Source organism: Hemiscyllium ocellatum, chromosome 15 (genome assembly GCF_020745735.1).
Source record: "Hemiscyllium ocellatum isolate sHemOce1 chromosome 15, sHemOce1.pat.X.cur, whole genome shotgun sequence".
Classification (NCBI taxonomy): domain Eukaryota; kingdom Metazoa; phylum Chordata; class Chondrichthyes; order Orectolobiformes; family Hemiscylliidae; genus Hemiscyllium; species Hemiscyllium ocellatum.
Window position 1 is genome coordinate 11,936,730 of NC_083415.1, and position 20,219 is coordinate 11,956,948.

At 43.2% G+C, this 20,219-nt stretch overlaps 1 protein-coding gene across 1 annotated transcript in view; it reads right to left on the reverse strand.

Moving 5' to 3' along the window:
- Positions 1-20,219, reverse strand: part of LOC132822644 (cadherin-22-like) — a 725,287-nt gene that overhangs the window by 440,799 nt on the left and 264,269 nt on the right. Inside the window, exon 3 of the mRNA XM_060835890.1 lies at positions 7,337-7,456. Coding sequence (XP_060691873.1) covers positions 7,337-7,456 — 120 coding nt within the window. The remainder of the gene's footprint in view (positions 1-7,336; positions 7,457-20,219) is intronic.

Here is a 20,219-nt window from a genome sequence, read left to right on the forward strand (position 1 = left end):
GCCACTTTCTGGCACCATCTTAAAAACATAGAAAATAAACTAAGATGTAGAAAATAAAGGTTATATTTCTGCATCAAAACTGAGGTACAATAATTGCCAACTTTTAAGTAGGAACAAGGAAACCTGGTTGAGTAAGAAAGCAAATGGCTTTTCACAACTGATCTCAATGAGAAGGAGTTATGGTTTAAATATTTATACAGATGATCTTCAGTCTTTACCTCAGGTTTCCTTCAAATCACACAGTCACAAACTAAGATAAAGAAGGCAAGTCAGGTTTGCAAGCATCAAAGTTCTGTTTTCCAGAATTTGGCAACCACTGTGAAAGCTATCTTTGTAACAAATGATGCTGGTAAGTACACATTTAATTGGTAAGAAGCCTTCAGCTTACAACTATATGTCAACAGAAGTGATTGGGTTTTCAATGGTGTAATAGCAAATCCCAACATTAATTATCTGCTCTGTAAGGTCCAAAGTGACAGAAGCCGGGAAGAGCTAAGCTGATGGCTGTAATTAAAGTAATTCAAGATGGTAGCAGAGTAAACAATGCAGAGTTTAGACTCCTTGAGCCCAAGAGCCCAGGCTTGCCTGTTTTTCCCTTCTTTCTATTTGCATTTCTTCTGCCCTTTGCTTGTTATACTTAACCTGCTTGCAGAGACCTCAGATTTCATTAGGGGTGGTGAGGTGTCCACAGCATCGGAGACAAGTTTGTGCTCCTGGCAGTGGCAGAAAGAGGTGGGTTTGGGTTCAGTGCCTGGAGCAGGACCTGACATCATCAAGCAGTGGCTGCTTCAGCCTTGTGGGTCCCGAGTTGGGGTTGGGTCCCAGCAATTTCAGCTACATGCTGATGCATGGCAGCAATGACTTCAGTGGAGGCAGGTTGGCACTGAAGAACAGCAACCTGGTTCCAGTGGTATCAGCACGGCAAAGGGATCAAAGCTGGCTGACGTTTTGTGCTGGTGTTGGACTCAGCATCAAGGTGGAAGAGCCTGGATCCAGCATAGTTAAGGCATCTAACAAGAAGGACCGTAATACTGAACTTTTAATTTTATTTCTTCCCTTTTCTTTTAATCTTTATATTCTATGCCTTGGTTTATTTTCTGTGTTTTTAAGGTGGTACCAGATAGCAGCGACATTATACACTTTTCACTTGATTTGTCACAAACAGGATAAGTAGACAAGGTCTTTTCCCTGGGTGGGAGAGTCCAGAACTAGATGGCATAGGTTTAGGGTGAGAAGCGAAGCTATAAAAGGGACCCAAGGGGCAACTTTTCCATGCAGAGGGTGGTACGTGTATGGAATGAGCTGCCAGAGGTAGTGGTGGATGCTGGTACAAATACAGCATTTAAAAGGCATCTGGATGGGTATATGAATAGAAAGGGTTTAGAGGGATATGGGCCAAGTGCTGGCAAATGGGACTAGATTAGGTTAAGATATCTGGTCGGGATGGACGAGTTGGACCGAAGGGTTTGTTTCCACTGTACGTCTTTATGACTCTAAATAGATGTAACAAGTACAAGTGACAATAAATAAATAAAATCAAGCAATTACATCAATTCAAACAGTGTGCTCTTCATTGGAATCTTGCATTTGAAGTGCACAAAAGAGGATTTGTAGTGAAAGCCAGGGGTTAGAGAAGAGATTAATAGCATCCTTATGACTGAGAAGGAATTGGCAAATTTGTTGGATTTGGCAAAAGGTTCAAGGTAAATCTCCATCAGTTGCATTGCCCTCGTTAATCCCAGAAAGCCATATACTTTGTATGGTTGAGTGCTCGGCACTAAATATTTCAAACAAAAACCAAGGCTTAACTCCTGCATGGTTAATAATTGAGGGATTGAAATCCATGCCAGTTTCTGGTAAAAGCCTATTATAACAAAGTCCCACTGGTTACTGGCCATTGGTCCTGAATTCAACAGGAGTCTAATGGACAAGGAAATCTACTTCTGACGGTTTAAACGAGAAAAAGCCAATTGTTAAAAATAGATTCATTTGACTATTCCTATCAAACCTGCTCCCAAAACTAGATATGATGAAAATTAAGGACTCTGGGGCCAAAAGTCAAGTTTTTTCCTTTACTTGCGATCTGCTAATCATCGAGTATCTGCAGCATATTGCAAATGCTGTTCACCATTTGTTATTGTAACAGGCGTTAATTGCAAAGTTACCACTTGAACGGTACTGAACACATTGGCTATTCCAGATAGGTCAAGTAGCTGCTGCATCGTGTGATTACCTATCATTACATTCACTGTACTACTGTACCCTCTGACTTTCCACTTCTCTCTTGCTTGTTTTGACTTATGCAGCTTGATTAGGTTTACTATTTGCTGACTTTGCAGATGTACATGGCAGTAATTAATATCTAATTACATCCCATAGCAAAACACTCTTCTGGCAGTTTCACAATGCCAAATATTTAACATTGCATAAACCAAGAGATGATAATCAACTGAAAAAAAAGACAAGGCAGAAGATACAACTTTTAGTTTCCCATTAACTGCTATCGAAACAAAATTCAAAGTAGACATGCAGCTCAGTTCAATAATTAGGATTTAGTTTGTGTGAAATATTAAAGAATGTTAAACATCACAAAAGAATGGCAATGTCACTTACTTACCAATTATCATGAGTTGAATTTTAAAGAATCAAGTACAACAGGACCTTGATCAGATTGGCCAATGGGACAAGGAGCGGCAGATGGAGTTTAATTTAGATAAATATAAGGTGCAGCATTTTGGAAAGGCAAATCAGGGCAGGACTCGTATACTTGGTGGTAAGGCTCTGGGGAGTGTTACTGAACAAAGACCTTGGAGTGCAGGTTCACAGTTCCTTGAAAATGGACTCACAGGTAGAGAGGGGAGTGAAGGTGGCGTTTGGTATGCTGGCCTTTATTGGTCAGTGTGTTGAGTTGGGAGATCATGTTGGAAGATCCTAGAATGATAATGTCAGCTTGTATAAGGGGGCATAGCTACAAATTGAGGGGTGACAGATTTAAGACAGATGTCAGAGGCAGATTCTTTATTCAGAGAGTGGTAAGGATGTGGAATGCCCTTCCTGCCAATATAGTTGAAGGAGGGGGGCACCATTCCTTACCTGACAACCATTCTTGTATAGACCAAGAGTGTTTGAAAGAGTCGGGCAGCTGTGGGTAGTCTGGGATGTCTGAGTTATTGCAGTTTCCCGGATATGCAGCACAGACCTTCAATGTTCCAAATGGTCCCAAATGAGTTGAAAATTAAGGAAGTGGGATAGGCTTTTGTTACTGAGACAAAGGATTAATGATAGAGTGTCCTGATTGCTATATGGGTTACCTGATTGTACCCTATACCTGTGGAAATCCAGCAAGGGCTGAGAATCCTAAGTTGCCCATTGTGTTCAGGGGTGTGCAGGTGAGGTGCATTAGTCAGGGGTAAATGTAGAGTAATAGGGTAGGAGAATGGCTCTAGGTGTGTTACTCTCCAGAGAGTCAGTGTGAAGATGTTGGGCAGAAGGACCTGTTTCTCCAGATGCCTTCCAGAGTCAGGGGAAGCACCTAAGTGCTGTTCAGGAAGTTTTGTTTTTTCTTGACCACTGGTGTCTTCCAACAAAAGGTGTAATTAAAATCAGGAACTTAGTGGAGATCAATCAGAACCTTCAAATACTATGGGCATTGGGGTACTGATAGCTTTCATGTTCATATCACTTTAATCTAATAGGTAGCATGCTAATTAGCTATATAGGATGAGGGACTAGATCTGCATCTCCTTATTAGAGAGACAATCATTTCTATCCCTTGAGGGGCACCACATTGTATCAAGCATGGGCCAGGCATGAAAACAGTTCCCAGCTCCCAGGTCTACATCAGTCAGAATGCACTAGTCATCAAGCTGACCAAGCTAACCAGTCTCCCCCAAATGACTAAATGATACAAAATGATATTGGCATCTGTCTTAATGGATCAGTGGTAAATGCATCAATCAGCTTGGGGCTGAAGAAAGTCCCAGGATCCTTATCTGCTGTGGGCTGAGTTAGATGAACACAGGCAGAGAAGATAAAATGGTTGGTTCAGGCATCCCTGGACTAAGGAGGGAAATCACCCAGATTCCCGTTTCTGATGGTTGCTGCTTTGTTGCTGTTTTTATCTAGATTAATATTTATTTCTTAACTAACATCATTAAAAAGCAGATGATCGGGTCATTATCATTATCACATTCATGTTTGTGGGACCTTTCTGCTTCTTTCCTTTGTTGCTTGATGCAAATAATTAAATGCTGCCTTTTTTTTGACGTGAAATGCAACTCAATTTTCAGAAATAAACTGTAATTAGTGCTGTTTAGCACATTATTGTCATGAAACCACAGATTTCACACCTCATTGAAGAACAGTGTTAACTGAGTAGGTGCTAATTTGGATCATTTCTTTTATTTTTGGCCTTGCAGTACTTGCAAATTTAGGTTCACTTTGAATTTGATTTGGCCGAACATTTATTGAAGTGTTTATCTCTGTACGTTATACTGGGACTGCAATTCCACTGAACCACTCCTGTATATCTCACAGAATCAAAAGATGATCACATACCTTACAGTCTTCAAACACAGGTGTGGATTAAAAACAGAAAATGTTGGAAATACTCAGCAGGTCAGCAGCACCGGTAGAGAGAGAAACAATGTTTCAGGTCAAGTGAAGGTATTGACTGAAACATTTACTCTATTTCTCTCTCCACGGGTCTTGCCTGACCTGCTGGCTACTTCCAGCATTTTCTGGCTTTATTTCAGAGTTACACTATCCACTGAATTCTGTGATTCTTAAAGATACTGATTATGTCTTTCAACCTTCGAGGGAATATCATGCTACAGACCATGGGCCAGAAATCATATCAAACAGCAAATATTCTTCAGTATTACCCTAAGTGTGCAGACATTTTACAATGAACAACTTGTATAGTATCATTAACATTGAAAAATAAATTTTCAACAAAAGCAATAGGCTAAAGGGGATATGAGGAAGGGCTTATGCCTGAAACGTCGATTCTCCTGCTCCTTGGATGCTGCCTGACTGCTGCGCTTTTCCAGCAACACATTTTCAGCTCTGATCTCCAGCATCTGCAGTCCTCACTTTCTCCTTAAAGGGGATATGAGGAGAGGTAAGAAAAAGTTTGATACAGGAGGTCTACTTAATGGTTGTCCTGAGGGTTGGAACCTTTTTCATATTGCAAGTAATATATACAAGCTGTTGTTTTTGAAGGGAGAGGTAATGAAAGGCTTGGCTAGGGAACTGCAGAGCTTGAAGCCAAAACAGCTGAAAATATACATGGCCTCTGTTTGTAAAACATAGGAGATAAATTACTGACAGATTCAGACCATGACAATATGACATCAATATGTGTTAATTTTAGATTAAATCATCAAATTCTGGCTGCTTTCGGCAATTGCTTTTGATTTTCAGGTCTCTCCATAATCTGCTGGTGCCACACGGTTACTAGCCAGTAATTAACCATTGAAATTTCTCTAAAGTAGAACTCCAGACCAGGGCAATAGTTTTCTTCCTCATTTAGTCTGGATCTTTACAGCCAAGCTTGAAGCTGTTATACAGTACTGGTTGTAAGTTTTTCACCGAGCTGCAAGATTTGTTTTTGGATGTTTCGTCACCATGCTCGGTAACATCATCAGTGAGCCTTTGCTGAAGCGCTAGTGTTATGTTCCACTTTCTAATTGAGTGTCTTGATCTGTTAAGGTGGGTGATATCATTTCTAGTTCTTTTTCGCAGAGGTTGATAAATGGGGTCCAAATCGATGTGCATATGGATGGAGTTCCAATAAGAACCCCAGGCCTCTCGGAACTCCCATGAGTGTCTCTGTTTAGCTTATCCGAGGATGGATATGTTGTCCCAGTCGAAGTGGTTATACTGTTATAGGATTAACCCAAAGCCAAGTGGGGTCTCAGGCTGAGGTAAAAAGTTAAATCACTGAAACCTGAGAGTGCATTAACAATGGACAGTTGGTCTAATCCTTGTTATGCAATGACAATTTTATCTGTCAGCAATGTTAAATGCCAGATACTAAATGCATTGAAATATTTGAAATGGGATTCATATTTAACAATGACATACAGCAAGTTAGGTAATATTTTCAAATTATAATGAGTGATATGTCAACCTTATGAATGATGCTGGATATTTAAGCAATCCAATGGTTACTTGTTGTCATAACAGTCACAATCCAATATTATAAAGTATTAATCTGATAGTGTACATTGAAGATTCATATTCAGGGAAAGTGTAAATGCTTACAACTCTCTAACAATTTATGATAAAATGGTTTAAGCTTAGTCAGTCTTGCATTGAATGAATAAACTGTAAATGAGCTTTTATTAAAATAAATCAAAATTACAAAATACATGTGTGACTCCATTAGTCCTGAATACTATTGGGAAATGAATATTCCTCCAATTTTTTTGAATGTGATTTGAGTTCACCACATCTCAGCACAAGGTAAATCATCCCAAATTTCTGTAAACAAAGTGGCTGCTGAATTGAAATAAATCTGAACATCGCAGCATTTGTGAGGGGCAGTATTTAAAATCTGGAGGCAAACGTTATGCTTGATTGATTTTCGTTGCTAATGAGGTTAGGTATTCATTGATGTATGAAAGGAAATGGGTTAATCATTTCATAGAAAGAGGCTGAATACTGCTTGTTTCATTCCACAATTCTCAGGGAGAAGAGGAAGAAAGTGTAAGGGACAGGAAAGAGAGCCGTACGGAAAGAAAGAAAGGTCAGAAAAGATGGAAAGAGGCCAAGGGTAAAGACGAAAAACAGTTGGGTGAAAAAAAGGGAAAGGAAATTGGGTCGAAAGAAGAGAGATTGCCAGAGAATGAAGAGAAAGGAAGAATGAGGGGCGGGAGAGATAGACAGCAGTAAGATGAATGAGCACACAATAGAAATTAAGTTTAAAAAGAAAATAATTGAGAATTGGAGATGAAGAAACAAAAAAAAAAGAGTTTAGGTAAGTGAGAATAAATAATAAGAAAGATTGAGAGAAGATAGAGTAAAATACAAGAAGAAAGAATGATGAGTATAGTCAAAAAGAATAAATTATCGAAGATACACCAGAAGCATTTTAGAAAAAAGTTTGTGACCTAATGTGAAATTATATCAACGTGCTGACAAATGTAATGTCTGGTGGTTGAAACATGCCTTTGGCCTTTTATAATAGACTGTGGTGACAGAAGAGTGAAGATAAATGCTCCTGAGTTCAAGATAGCATAGGTGTGCTTGCTGAAGTCTGCCTGATGCATATCCTGGTATTTTCTTCTGAGAAGGAAAACTGTATTCAGGACAAGGTTCAGCTCCTACCTACCAGTCTTGAGGTCCACTGTGAACTGGTCTTGCTCCTCCACCAGCGTGTATAATAACCTTGCGCTGCTGCCATATGTTGGATCATCAGCATCTGAAGCGGTCACCTGCATCACGGAGGTCCCTGAAGACAAAGAGACAATTGGGGTAAATTTCTGAACTGAGCATGACACAGTTATTTCACAAAATAAAGGCAAGAAAATAACGTTCCATGACAAAAGATCTGTTGAGGCAGGAGCGGTGAAGCAGAAAGCATGGCTAATGATGTGTAGAAGCATCGCCTATGTGTAGAGTTTTGAAGGTACAAATTAACATCAACACATACACCCAGGGTGCTTTTGCAAATGTTAAACTCAATTCAATAAATTTCAGCCTGTTATCAGAGACAGCCATTGCTGCTCCAAGCCAGTTTTCTAAGATTTAATTGGCTCCCTACTGGTTAATCAAAACTTAGTTGAAAAATTACCAGTAATTGAAAAAAGGAATAACAAAGGGATGGTGAAGTTACGAAGTATTTAAAACGGGATGAATAGGTAATTAAGTATAAAAGCAATAAACTAAAAGCAGCCTTCTCTGTAGGTCCAACAAAGTGTCCAATCTTCTCATTGGTAGAATGCTTGAGAAGATCCCAATCAACTGCACCCTGGAGATTTGCCAAACCATCATGACATGAGGTAAATTGGCCCAACAACTACAATGAGTCCAAACACTTACCTCCATTGCCACTGGATGTCAACAAATAATTTGTGATAATTTTAAAAAGAAACTACTAAAATCAACACCGATACAATTTGTCCTCAAAGCCATTGACCCACAATGGAGTGGAAAATTGAGTGGACTATTTTTGTTCCACTCAAGCTCCTGAGCCAAAAGTCACAGATAACCAGAGATTCAGACTGTTTTTTCAATATTTATCATGGTCTTGTTTATCATAATTAAAGGTAGATGTCCTTCATTCTAAACCGATCATCCAAGCCCCCTCACTCCACATGGAGACTGTTCCAGTAACTTATACAATTAGTACAAGATCTCCTCTTCCTTATTCATGCTTCAAACAGTGTATTTGTCAATCCTGTCACAGATGTAGAATGAAATAAGAATTTTCCTCACTCTTATCACCTGAGACAATAGCACTGCCAAGTTTCATGCCATTGCTACCAACCTCTAGGTAGGTAGCCATGGCTTATTAACACTAGACTGTTAATTTAGAGACTTAGGTCTGGGAACCTGGGTTTGAACTCAGCAATGGTAAATAGTAGAATTTGAATTCAATGAAAGTTTGCATTTAGGAATGTAATGATGACCATGAAACCATTGCCAATTGTTTGGGGAAAATCTGGTTTTCTAATTGAGAGCAGGAAACTGCTATCTTTACCTGACCTGGTTTATAAGCGACTCCAAACCAACAGCAACGTGATTAACTCTGAACTGCTCTCTGGGCAATTAGGGATAGGCAATAAATGTTGACCTGATGTCCTCGTCCCATGAATGAATAAATAACAACCTCTGTCGGGCCATTAAGCAACCCATCAGACTTCCCTCCAAACCTACTATAAATCTAACTGGAAAAACAAACAGAAGAATTGAGCACAATTCAGAGATGGTAATGAGCAAAAGGCCACACGTGGAGAATGATGTACAATTATCATCAACCTACCACAGCAAAAAACATACAGGAGCCACTGAAAAACTTGGCAACAAAGTTAAGACTTAATTTAGCATTGGCCAACAAGTCTATATTTCTTTGATTTCTCAATAATAATGATCAGTCAGATTTCTGCTCATTAACATTTTCTAAATTGCAGTCCTTGTTTCCAAATTGGAAGGTTTTCCGACCAGATTGAATGAATTAGAATTGTTAAGGGAACATTCTTGAACCAGTGACAGCCCCAGAGATGATGGCACATTGATAAATAATCAGGAGAGAGTGCTCCAGTTGGTCCTCAGCATTGACTAGAAACTCCACAGAATCAAGCCAAACATCGATACCAAATCTTCCATAAATTTAACACCTACCATCCTTTCACCATTAAAGAATCAAAAATCCTCCATGTTGAACAGCACTTAGATGAAGCACTGAGGGTAACAAGGTCTCAAAATGTATTCTGGGTGGGGGACTTTAATGTTCATCATCTGGAGTGTCTCAGTAGCAAGCTGGCTGAGGCTAAAAGGACATAGACTGGATATGTGAAAAATGGCAAGGCTACCAATTTGGGAGAACCGTATACTAAACCTTGACCTCACCAGTCTGTCTATCACAGTATTGGCAGGGATAACTATCGGGCAGTCCTTTTGGAAATAAAGTCCGCCCTCCCACTGAGATAATCTCTACATGTCACGTGGAGCCACCACTGTGCTGTATGGGGCACATTCAGGACAGATCTACAAGCTCAAAACTGACCATCCATGACACATAATTACTCATAATCATAGAATTTCATCACAGATATGTTGTCGTTCATAGAATTGTATTTAAACACAAGCTGCAACCTAAAGGCTTGACATATACCTCATTATACCCTCATTGAACCAGAATTGATTACCTGATTTGACAATGCATGTTGGAGAGCTCACAGGAGAGACACCAAGCATACTGAAAAATGATGTGCCAACCAGTAAAACAGCATGAATACTATACAGCAGAAGTGACATTCGACAGACAGAATTTAGTGATCTCACAACAATGGATAGGATCCAAATGCTGCACACCAATTCCATCCAGGCAAGAATGATGGTGGACATTTACACTATTAAAATGGTGGCATCTTCATCCTCCATGACAGGGGAGGAGAAACCTTCCAGATGAGAAAGACAAGGGGTCACATGGTGGGAATTCTCAGGTGAGTAGCTCACCTGCCTGACATTCCAAAGCCTGCCATGCATCAATTGCAAGCCTGACAGAATTCTCCTCCCTTCCCTGGTTGAACACAGCTCCAATAACTCAGAAACTGCATGACAATAATAGATGGACAAAGCATCCCACATCAAACACCGTCCACCACCTTAATCGTTCACTGACTCAATCACTGGCACACAATGACAGTAGTGTGTACCACGATCAAGACGCACTGCAGCAACACATCAGGACCCTTTCGAAAACTCCTTTCAAACAATGAACACAACATCGCAAAGGACAAGGGTAGCAGATTCACAGGAGCACCACTGCCTACAAATTCCTTTCCAAGATTCACAACACCCTAATGTGAAACAGCATTACTTCACCATTGTTAATACAACATCCGTGGGTTTTCCACCTAACAGCAGGGCATCATCACAATTTCATTACATATTCAAGTATGTTGAATCTACCCTACTTACAAGCCCAGTAAAAGAGTAGTAATTCTGTAGAAGTTGCAAGGCCATCAAGCTGACCTTGTGTGCCACTTCCACAAACTATATTTTAACAAAACAAAACCTCAGCCACTGGGAACAGCACAAAGAAAAGAAATTATCATGATAAAAAAGCAAAGCAGCTGCACTGCAGAATCTGCACACATACATGTACCCTGAAAGTCTTGCTACCATAAGTCATTGATACATTTGAAAACTTCAGGGAACATGATGATGAGTACCAAACTTCCTTGAATGAATTGGAAAGCCACAGATGTTCGATCTGAATATTGAGCTTTTAAACAAAGGCTAGAATTATGCATTTTAGGTTCAATCAGAACAGGTAGAGAAGGTAAAAGTAACTTTTGGAGACAAGTAGTTGGAGGGTTTGAGCGATAGGGAGAGGCTGGAGAGGCTGGGGCTGTTTTCCCTGGAGCGTCAAAGGCTGAGAGGTGACCTGATAGAGGTTTATAAAATCATGAGGGGCTGGGAGATGGTAAATAGACAAGGTCTTTTCCCTGGGGTGGGGGAGTCCAGAATCAGAGGGCATAGGTTCAGGGTGAGAGGGAAAAGATTTAAGAGGGACCGAAAGGGCAACCTTTTCACGCAGAGGTGGTGCGTGTATGGAATGAGCTGCCAGAGGAAGTGGTGAAGGCTGGTACAATTGTAACATTTAAAAGGAATCTGGATGGGTACATGAATAGGAAATGTTTAGAGGGATATTGGCCAAGTGCTCAGAAATGGGACAAGATTAGTTTAGGATAGCTGGTTGGCATGGACGAGGTGGACCCAAGGATCTGTTTCCGTGCTGTTCTTCTCTATGACTCTAGTTACAGCAGAGCCTAAAGAGGACCAGAGTGACCCTGCTTCGCAATGGGAAATGCTCAAAGATTCACTTTGGGTAAAAGTGGACCTTACAATTCACTGTCTACAGTTGATGACCCATAGGCAGCAGCTGTAATAATAAATTGATCAATTTGTCAGTAGGTGCTTTGACAAGGGCGAGGACTAATCTTGCACAGCGGATAGTGGAGCTGGTTACAGCTTCAAAAATGATCAAAACTACCCAAAAGGATCTCTTGAAGAACAAAGAAAGGTCATGCACTAGCATATTGCTAAAGGGTGGCAAAAAAATATTTATTTGGACACCAACTTTTGGAAGGATGAGATTCGGTTACCAGAACAGCGACAGTAGTCAGCATACAGCAAGATTGCTTTTTAATTTCAAAAATATACTTTATTCATAAAATTATTTTGATATATACACAATTGGTCATGCCATTCTTATGCACACATTGCATTCCTTCACATACAGAGATCGGAATTAGTCATTCGTATATACAAGACTGTACATTGATCATCCAGGTATTTAGCTGAGGCATCAGCGGGGCCAATTTCAGAGTGGGCCCCCTGTTCTTCTTAGCCAGGCAGATGTTACACGGTGGTCTTTCCCCACTGCACCTTGGCAGCAGCTGCCCCAAGCTTCAACACACCCCTCAACACATAGTCCTGAACATTGGAATGTGCCAGTCTGCAACACTCAGTTGGGGTCAACTCCTTCAGCTGGAAGATCAACAGGTTTCAAAGAGCGTCTTTGATCGAGTTGATGATCCTCCAGGCACAGTTGATGTTCGTTTCGATGTGCGTCCCGGGGAATAGACAGTAGAGCACGAGTCTCGCGTCACGGAGCTGCTCGGGACGAACCCTGACAAACACCATTGCATTCCTCTCCAGACTTCCTTTGCATATGCACATTCCAGAAGGAGATGTATGACACTCTCCACCGAGCGGACCCTGGACCGGAAGATTATCTTGGAGGCCTCTGAGGCAAAGAGCGAGGCTTGCTGGCCCTTCACCTCCTGGAGGTCCTCCGTGACATCGACCTCCATCGTCTGCAGCAGGAACAGGTTCTGCATACTTTTCTGGAGTTGGGACAGTTTTCCCCGCCTCTCTCTCACCTCCTGAACACCTTTGAGGATGAAGAACCTCTTGATGTTCCCTTTTACTGTTTCCTACCAGTCCGCTGGGGACTCAAATAGGGGCTTCATGGTTCTCCAACCTGCGTAGTCCCTCTTGAGGTCCTCAATATTTCCCGGGGTGGTCAGCTTTGTGTTCAGCTTCCACATTCCCTTACCAGCCTGCTGCTTGTCCTGGAGGTGACAGTCAGCCAGCAGGAAGCAGTGGTGAGAGAAGAACACCGGCTTGATATTGGTGGATCTGACCGAGAGCGTTCGGGACACAAGCAGGTAATTGAACCTCGAGCGGATAGACCCGTCTGCCCGTGACCAGGTGTATCTACGCTACGCTCCATCTGCAGGGGCGCTGAAGGCGTGGTGCATTTTTGACCATTTCCATCAGGACTCTGGACGTGGCGTCTAGTTTACTGTCTCCCCCCGCCGGATCTTCCATCTGCATCAATGATACAGTTGAAGTCTCCAGCCAGAATGACCGGTCTGGACGTAGCCAGCAACAGTGGAAGCTGCTTCGAGACAGCCAACCATTCACTCTTACCCGTTGGGGCGTACACATTAATCAGTCTCAGGGGAGCGTTTCTATATGACATCAGTGACGAGGAGGTGCCCGCCCATCACCTCCTTAACCTCGGAGATGGTGAAGTTGCCTACTCGCAACAGGATACCCAGGCCGGAGGCGCGGCTAGCGTTCTCCCCCGACCAAATTGACGGCCCATCGGCCCACAAGCTCGACCATCTCCTGTAGCTGCTGAGGTGCGGTATCCCACACTCCTGCAGAAACATGACGTTGGCTTTAACGTTGGCCAGGAAGACCAGCGTAGAGACACATTGCGTAGCAGACTTAATGCCACGCACATTAATACTGGCAATTTTTATCCCCATTTTAACAGTTTATCAGGTTACCAGTGTCCATTTGCTGGTGGTCCTGCCTCTCTGGGGTAACTATCTGCATCCCTGTGGTGAACGTGAACTGCTGGACACTCGCAGGGCTGAGGTAGCTGTCCGGCTCCAGGCTGCAGGCATTTCCCTGCTCTGGTGTCTTAGGGTCAGGATCAGAGTTCACACAGTCCCGTTCTCTGTCTGACAGCGGGGCTGTCCGAGGATCGCTGCTCCCAGTTACCTAGAGCTGTGGGACGATGGATACTTCCTGGTTCTCACCAGGAGGGTGGTGGTTTTTACCAGCCCCCTCAGGGTTTGTCATTTCCTGTTTTGGGGGGGGGGGGGGTGCTGCCCTCCTTTCTCCCCGCTGCATTCTGTCTCTTCATCTGGTGATGACCCTCCTTACGCCCATCCTCACCATCTGAAGAGCTGGCTGTATCCTCCTCATGCAAGTGTCATTTCCCCCTTTGCTGGGTGGCTTTGGGGACCTGGCCAGGTTTCCTCTTCCTGCTTTTTACAGGAATCCACTCCTCTGCCTCCTTGGTTTGCTCCTCCTCCATTTCCTCTGTCTGTCCTGTGGGAGCTTGGATTGGCTACTGCACTTCCCCGCTGGCTGATGTCTGCTCTGCTCCAGCCTTCTGGGTGCCCCCAGACACTGTTCCCCTGCTGGTTTGTGGTACCTTGCTGGCCTTTTGAGGTCCACAGCTCGCATTGCTGCCTCCGGCCATCTGTGCGTAGGTGGTGGCCCCTCGTCTTGGGCAGGCTGTGTCCACGTGGCCCGCCTCTCCGCACAGATTGCAGTTATTGGCCTCTTTGCATTCCTTGGTCGGGTGACCCTCCTCCTTGCAGTTCTGACAAATAATGACCTTACAGTCTGCTGCCATGTGGCCTGACCTCCCTTGGTTTGGCACACTTTCGGCTGCCCTGTGTACGTCGGGTACCCTCTGCTCCCTCCGAATGCAAAACTGGAGGGTGGGTGGAGGATGTTCCCACTGGCATCGACCCTCAGAGTTATCCTGACCTGTTGTTTGCTGATCCAGATCCCGAAAAGGTCAACCACATTGGTGCTTTCTCCCTCATACATACCTTCTCAGGAAGGTCAGGACTTTAGCTGCTGGGACGTGGGAGTTGTACATATGAATCATAATCACTCGAGTCAGCATGCAGTAAGATGCCTGGGGAATTTGGTCTGCTGTTTTGCTTATTCATTTCATGGGATGTGGGTGCTTCTGGCTGGGCCTGTCCTGAATTGCCCTTAAGGTGGTAGTGAGCTGCCTCTTGAAGTCCTGCAGGCATCTGGGAGAGAATTCCAGGATTTTGACCCAACGACAATGAAAGAACAGCAATATATGTCAAAGTCAGAATGATGAGGGCAATATTCAGCTGGTAGTCTCCTCACGTATCTGCTGCCCATGTCCTTCTAGATGGTAAAGGTAATGGGTTCAGAAGATGCTGTTTAAGGAGAATCTCTTGAAGGATTCTGCAATGAATTTCTGCAGTGTACTGCTGCTACTGAGTATAGATCCAACAACACTTAACAGGGTTGATTACAACCAAGCAACCCAACTGATTGACCCTTTCCACCACTAACGGTCAGTAATTAGTCATGAACTCTCTACTGAGAGTTAGTGGTGGAAGGAGTGAATGTTTGTGATTATGGTGCCATATTCACAAGTGGACTGCCTTATCCTGGATAATGTTGGAACTACACCCATCCAGGCAAGTGGGGAGTATTCCACTACACTCCTGACTTAGGCCCTATATAAGGTTGACATGTTTTAGTTATTCACTTTAAGAAATCCAACCTCCAACCTGCTCTGTTTATGCCAAGTCAAGTTGTATTTCTGGTCAATGGTAACCTGAAGGATGTTAATATTAGAGGATTCAATGTTAGTTGTGCTATTCAAAGCCAAGGAGCAATGATTAAATTCTCTCTCTTGTTGGAGATGGTCATTGCCTGGCATTTTGTGGTATAAATGTCACTTGTTACTGTTCAACACAAGACTCGATATTATAAAGATCTTACTTCATTTGGAATAGACTGCTTCAGTATGAGAGTTGCAAATACGGCTGAACATCGTCCAATCATCAGCTAATATCCCCACTCGTGACCTTATGATGGAGGGAAGGTCATTGATGAAGCAGCTGAAGTTGGTTGGGGCTCAAATACAACCTTGAGGAACTCCCACAGAGATGTCCTGGAGCTGAGATGACTGGCCTCCAACAATCACAACCACCTTCCTTTTTGCCAGCAATATTCTTCTCGATTTCCACTGACCCCAGTTCTGCTCGGGCTCCCTGACACCACACTCCGTCAAATGCCACCTTGATGTCAGGTGCTGTCACTCTCACCTCTCCTCTGGAAGTCAACTCTTTTGTCCAGGTTTGATCCAAGCCTGTATTGAGGCCAGGAACAGAATCTGCAGTCATTGTTTTTACCTAGGAACAGAATGGCCCTGGTGGAACCTAAACTGGCTGTCACTGAGTAGGCGAAGTGTTGCTTGATAGCGCTATTGATGACTAGATTAGATTAGATGAGATTACTTACAGTGTGGAAACAGGCCCTTCGGCCCAACAAGTCCACACCGACCCACCTCAGCACAACCCACCCATACCCCTACATTTACCCCTTTACCTAACACTACGGGCAATTTAGCATGGCCAATTCACCTGCCCTGCACATCTTTGGACTGTGGGAGGAAACCGGAGCACCTGGAGGAAACCCACGCAGACACGGGGACAATGTGCAAACTCCACACAGTCAGTCCCCTGAGTCGGGAAATGAACCCGGGTCTCTGGCGCTGTGAGGCAGCAGTGCTAACCACTGTGCCACCGTGCCGCCCATGACACCTTTGAACACTTTACTGAAGATTGAGAGTAGACTGCTGGGGGATAACTAGCTGGCTCGGATTTTTCCTGCTCTTTGTGTACAGGATATACTTGGACATCTTTCAGTACTGTTGGGTAGATGCCTGTGTTGGAATTGTACTTGAATACAGGTCTGCTTCAGAGCCCGGCTGAAGAGTTTCAGGGCAGATGAGACAGCTTGGCTAAGGGAGCAGCAAGTTCTAAGATTTTCCAGACTGTTACTGGAATGTTGTCGGGGCCCACAATCTTTTCAGTATCCAGTACTTCCAGCTGCTTCTTAATATTACATACAGTAAGTTGAATGGACAAAAGACTGGCATCTATGATGCTCAGGACGTCTGGAAGAGGCCAAGATTAATCATCCACTTGATCTTTCTGGCTAGCTGATGAAAGAGCACCGCTCTGAAATCTTGCACTTCCAAGTAACCTGTTGGACTACAACCTAGTGTTTTGTGATTTTTTTTAAACTTTCGTGCTGAAGATTGTGGTGAATGCTTCAGCCTTATCTTTCACACTCAGGCACTAGGCTCAGCCTTCATTGAAAGTGGGGATATTTGTATTGTCACCCACGTCAACCCTCGTCTGTCCCCCCACCCCATCTTCCGTTGTCCGTCTGTCATACCTCATCCTTCCATTCCCCCCATCATCCCTCATCAGTCCCCTCCTCCCCCCGTCCTTCGTCTGTCCACGCCCACCCCTACCCTGCGATGTCCCCCCAGCTGGCTGTCCTTCGCCCATCCATTTGCATCCCCCCCAAACCCGTCATCCCACGCGGTCCACCACCAGGCAATTGTTAATTATCCACTATCATGCACGACCAGATGTGACAATGCTGCAGAGCTTAAATCTGATTCATTGTTTTTGGATAATCGTTTACCTCTGTCAACCATTTGCTGCTTATGCTGTTTGGCACACAAGTAGTCCTTTTTGGTAGCTTCTTCAGGTTGACATCTCCTTACTGGTTATACTGGGTGCTACTTCTGGCATGCCCTTCTGTACTCGCCATTGAACCAGGGTTAAAACCCTGGCTTGATTTTAATGGTAGACTGGGGGATATGCCATGTCATGAGATTGCAGATTGTGTTGGAGTGCAATTCTGCTATTGTTGATGTCCAACAGCACGTTATAACTGCCAATTTTTGCATTGTTAGACATTAGACTTACAGTGTGGAAACCGGCCCTTCGGCCCAACAAGTCCACACCAACCCGCCGAAGCGCAACCCACCCATACCCCTACATTTACCCCTTACCTAACACTACGGGCAATTTAGCTTGGCCAATTCACCTGACCCGCACATCTTTGGACTGTGGGAGGAAACCGGAGCACCCGGAGGAAACCCACGCAGACACGGGGAGAACGTGCAAACTCCACACAGTCAGTCGCCTGAGTCGGGAATTGAACCCGGGTCTACAGGCGCTGTGAGGCAGCAGTGCTAACCACTGTGCCACCGTGCCACCCACCATGTTCAAAGTCTGTCCCATTTAGCATGAAAGTGGTGCTACACAATGATGGAGGTTATTTCCAATGCAAAAATGAGATTTTAACTCCACAAGGACTGTGCAGTGGATGATCTTATTGAAACTGTCATGGATGTGTCTGCAGCCAGCTGAATGGTAAGGATGAGGTCAAGTAAGGGTTTCCCTCTTGTTGGTTTCCTCACCGTCTGCTACAGACCCAGTCTAGCAGCTACGTCCTTTTGGAATTGAATAGTTCGATCTATCATGCTGCTGCCGAACCATTATTGATGGTGGACATTGAAACCCTTCACCCAGAGCACATTCTGTGCCCTTGTTACTCTTAGCGTTTCCAGCAAGTCCTGTTCAACATTGAAAAGTACTGATTCACCAGCTGATGGAGAATAGTACGTGATAATCAGTAGGAGGTTTCCCTACCCATATGTGATATGATACCATGAGATATCATGGGGTCCCAGAGTCAATTTTGAAGACTCACAGGGCAACTCCCTCCTGATTGTTGTACTGACCCTCATATTCTGGGTCTGTCCTGTTGGTGGGACAGGACATAACCATGGATAATGCTGGTAGCATCTGGGATGTTACCTATAAGGTATAATTCTGTGAGTATAACTATGTTAGCCTGTTGCTTAGCAAGTCTGAGAAACGGATCTTGCATTTTGGTACCAGTCCCCAGATGTCAACAATGATGAATTTACATGGTTAACATGGCTGTGTTTGCAGTTGTCTTTTTCTGACAAGATTGATGCCAAGAAGTCCCTTTGGTTTTACTCCTTTCTTTAGACATTTTAGGGGTTGATGTGATTGAATGGCTTGATAAAGGATTTCAGGGTAGTTAAGAGTCAACCACCATTTCTGTAGGTCTGGAATCACAGGTATCAGAGCAGATACGGGTGGCAGCCAAATCAGGCATAACTCATCGATCATCTGGCAGGTCAGTGTATGACACCCAGATCCAATTGTTTCACTGAGTGAATGGTTTTCTCCATTAAAAGCACTTCATGAAATGCAGAATGACAAAACAGGACTTCAATATTGATATACCACAAGGAAGAACTAGACTTCTGGATATTGGAATACTATTACCAGCAGAGATCACAACAAGCAGTCACCCTTCTAATTTCTCAGAAAAAACAGAACATACTTATGGATAAACAAGAGAGAATCGATATGGTATATGACCAACATGCAGGTGTGGAACCACCTAATTTACACTTTGGACAAAATGACAGAGTCATACATCCAAGGAACCTAGTTACTCTGAGATATCTAAATTGCACAGTGCATGCAAACTTGCAACTCCAAATGGAGTAATATTGTAGAGAACAAGAAGCAAAATCAGAGAATTGTACAATATACCAACCGTGCAACAAAGATATGCTCAGCTAGTGAAAGTGTGGAAGACCATTATGATAAAAACCAACTTTGCACTTGCAAAGAGCAACATACATAAAAGTCGAGAACAAGCAAGTCTGAAATATGGGTCACTGGCAAAGTATGACGAGTTCTGGAAAGGTTGTCAAGCCACCCTATGTCATTGTAGACTCAAACTTAAACTTTGCAGTCCTTGTTTCTGCGTAAATAGTTGTGCAAATACCTAAAGCATAAGCATTCTCACTCTTCACATTCAATGTTATCTTGGGAGAGAAAAGGAGATGTTGTATTATCGCTTTAAGAGCTGAGAATGCAAATGAGCCAAAGACCAGGATGAGAGGGCATGGCAGCAGCTATGAGGAGTCTGAGTGGCAGTGTACTAAACTAGGGATGTGTGTTTAAATTGCTGTGTGGATATAAGCTATTAGTTTGTTTGTTTTTATGTGAACCTGTTTGAGTTGTTCAAGTAAGTTGAACATGCGCTACGTACCAGAGTAGAAACTCTGAGTCAAGTAATAAAACACAAGAGGAGGACAATGTCTACATCACATGAACAACTAATAATAATGAAAAAATATTGTTTTTTTTGGTAGACACACTACATGTGACCCTCAGATGGACAATTGTTATGCTGATTGTAGAGGTCTCCTGGATGCAAAGCAGTGATATTTTATAGAAAGGTAAATATAGGAACATATAACAGTTTGATTGCTGGCATGTTGCATTAATTGCTATTCTAATATGTTTTTCTTCTTACTAGTTTGTAAGGGCTTAGGCTCCTGAAGGCTGCAAACTTGCAGCAAGAAAGTGCTCATAACTCAACACTAACTGATGGTCAAAAAAAACACAGGCAATGTACAATATCAATAAAAACAAATTTAGAGAGGTGCAGTTTTAGAGGTTCTTACGCCAGCACTGGAGAATGTAAAGGCGTAGAAGTACCTTCACTCTCAATTTGTTTGATAAGTACTATACCTGACCTGGGAG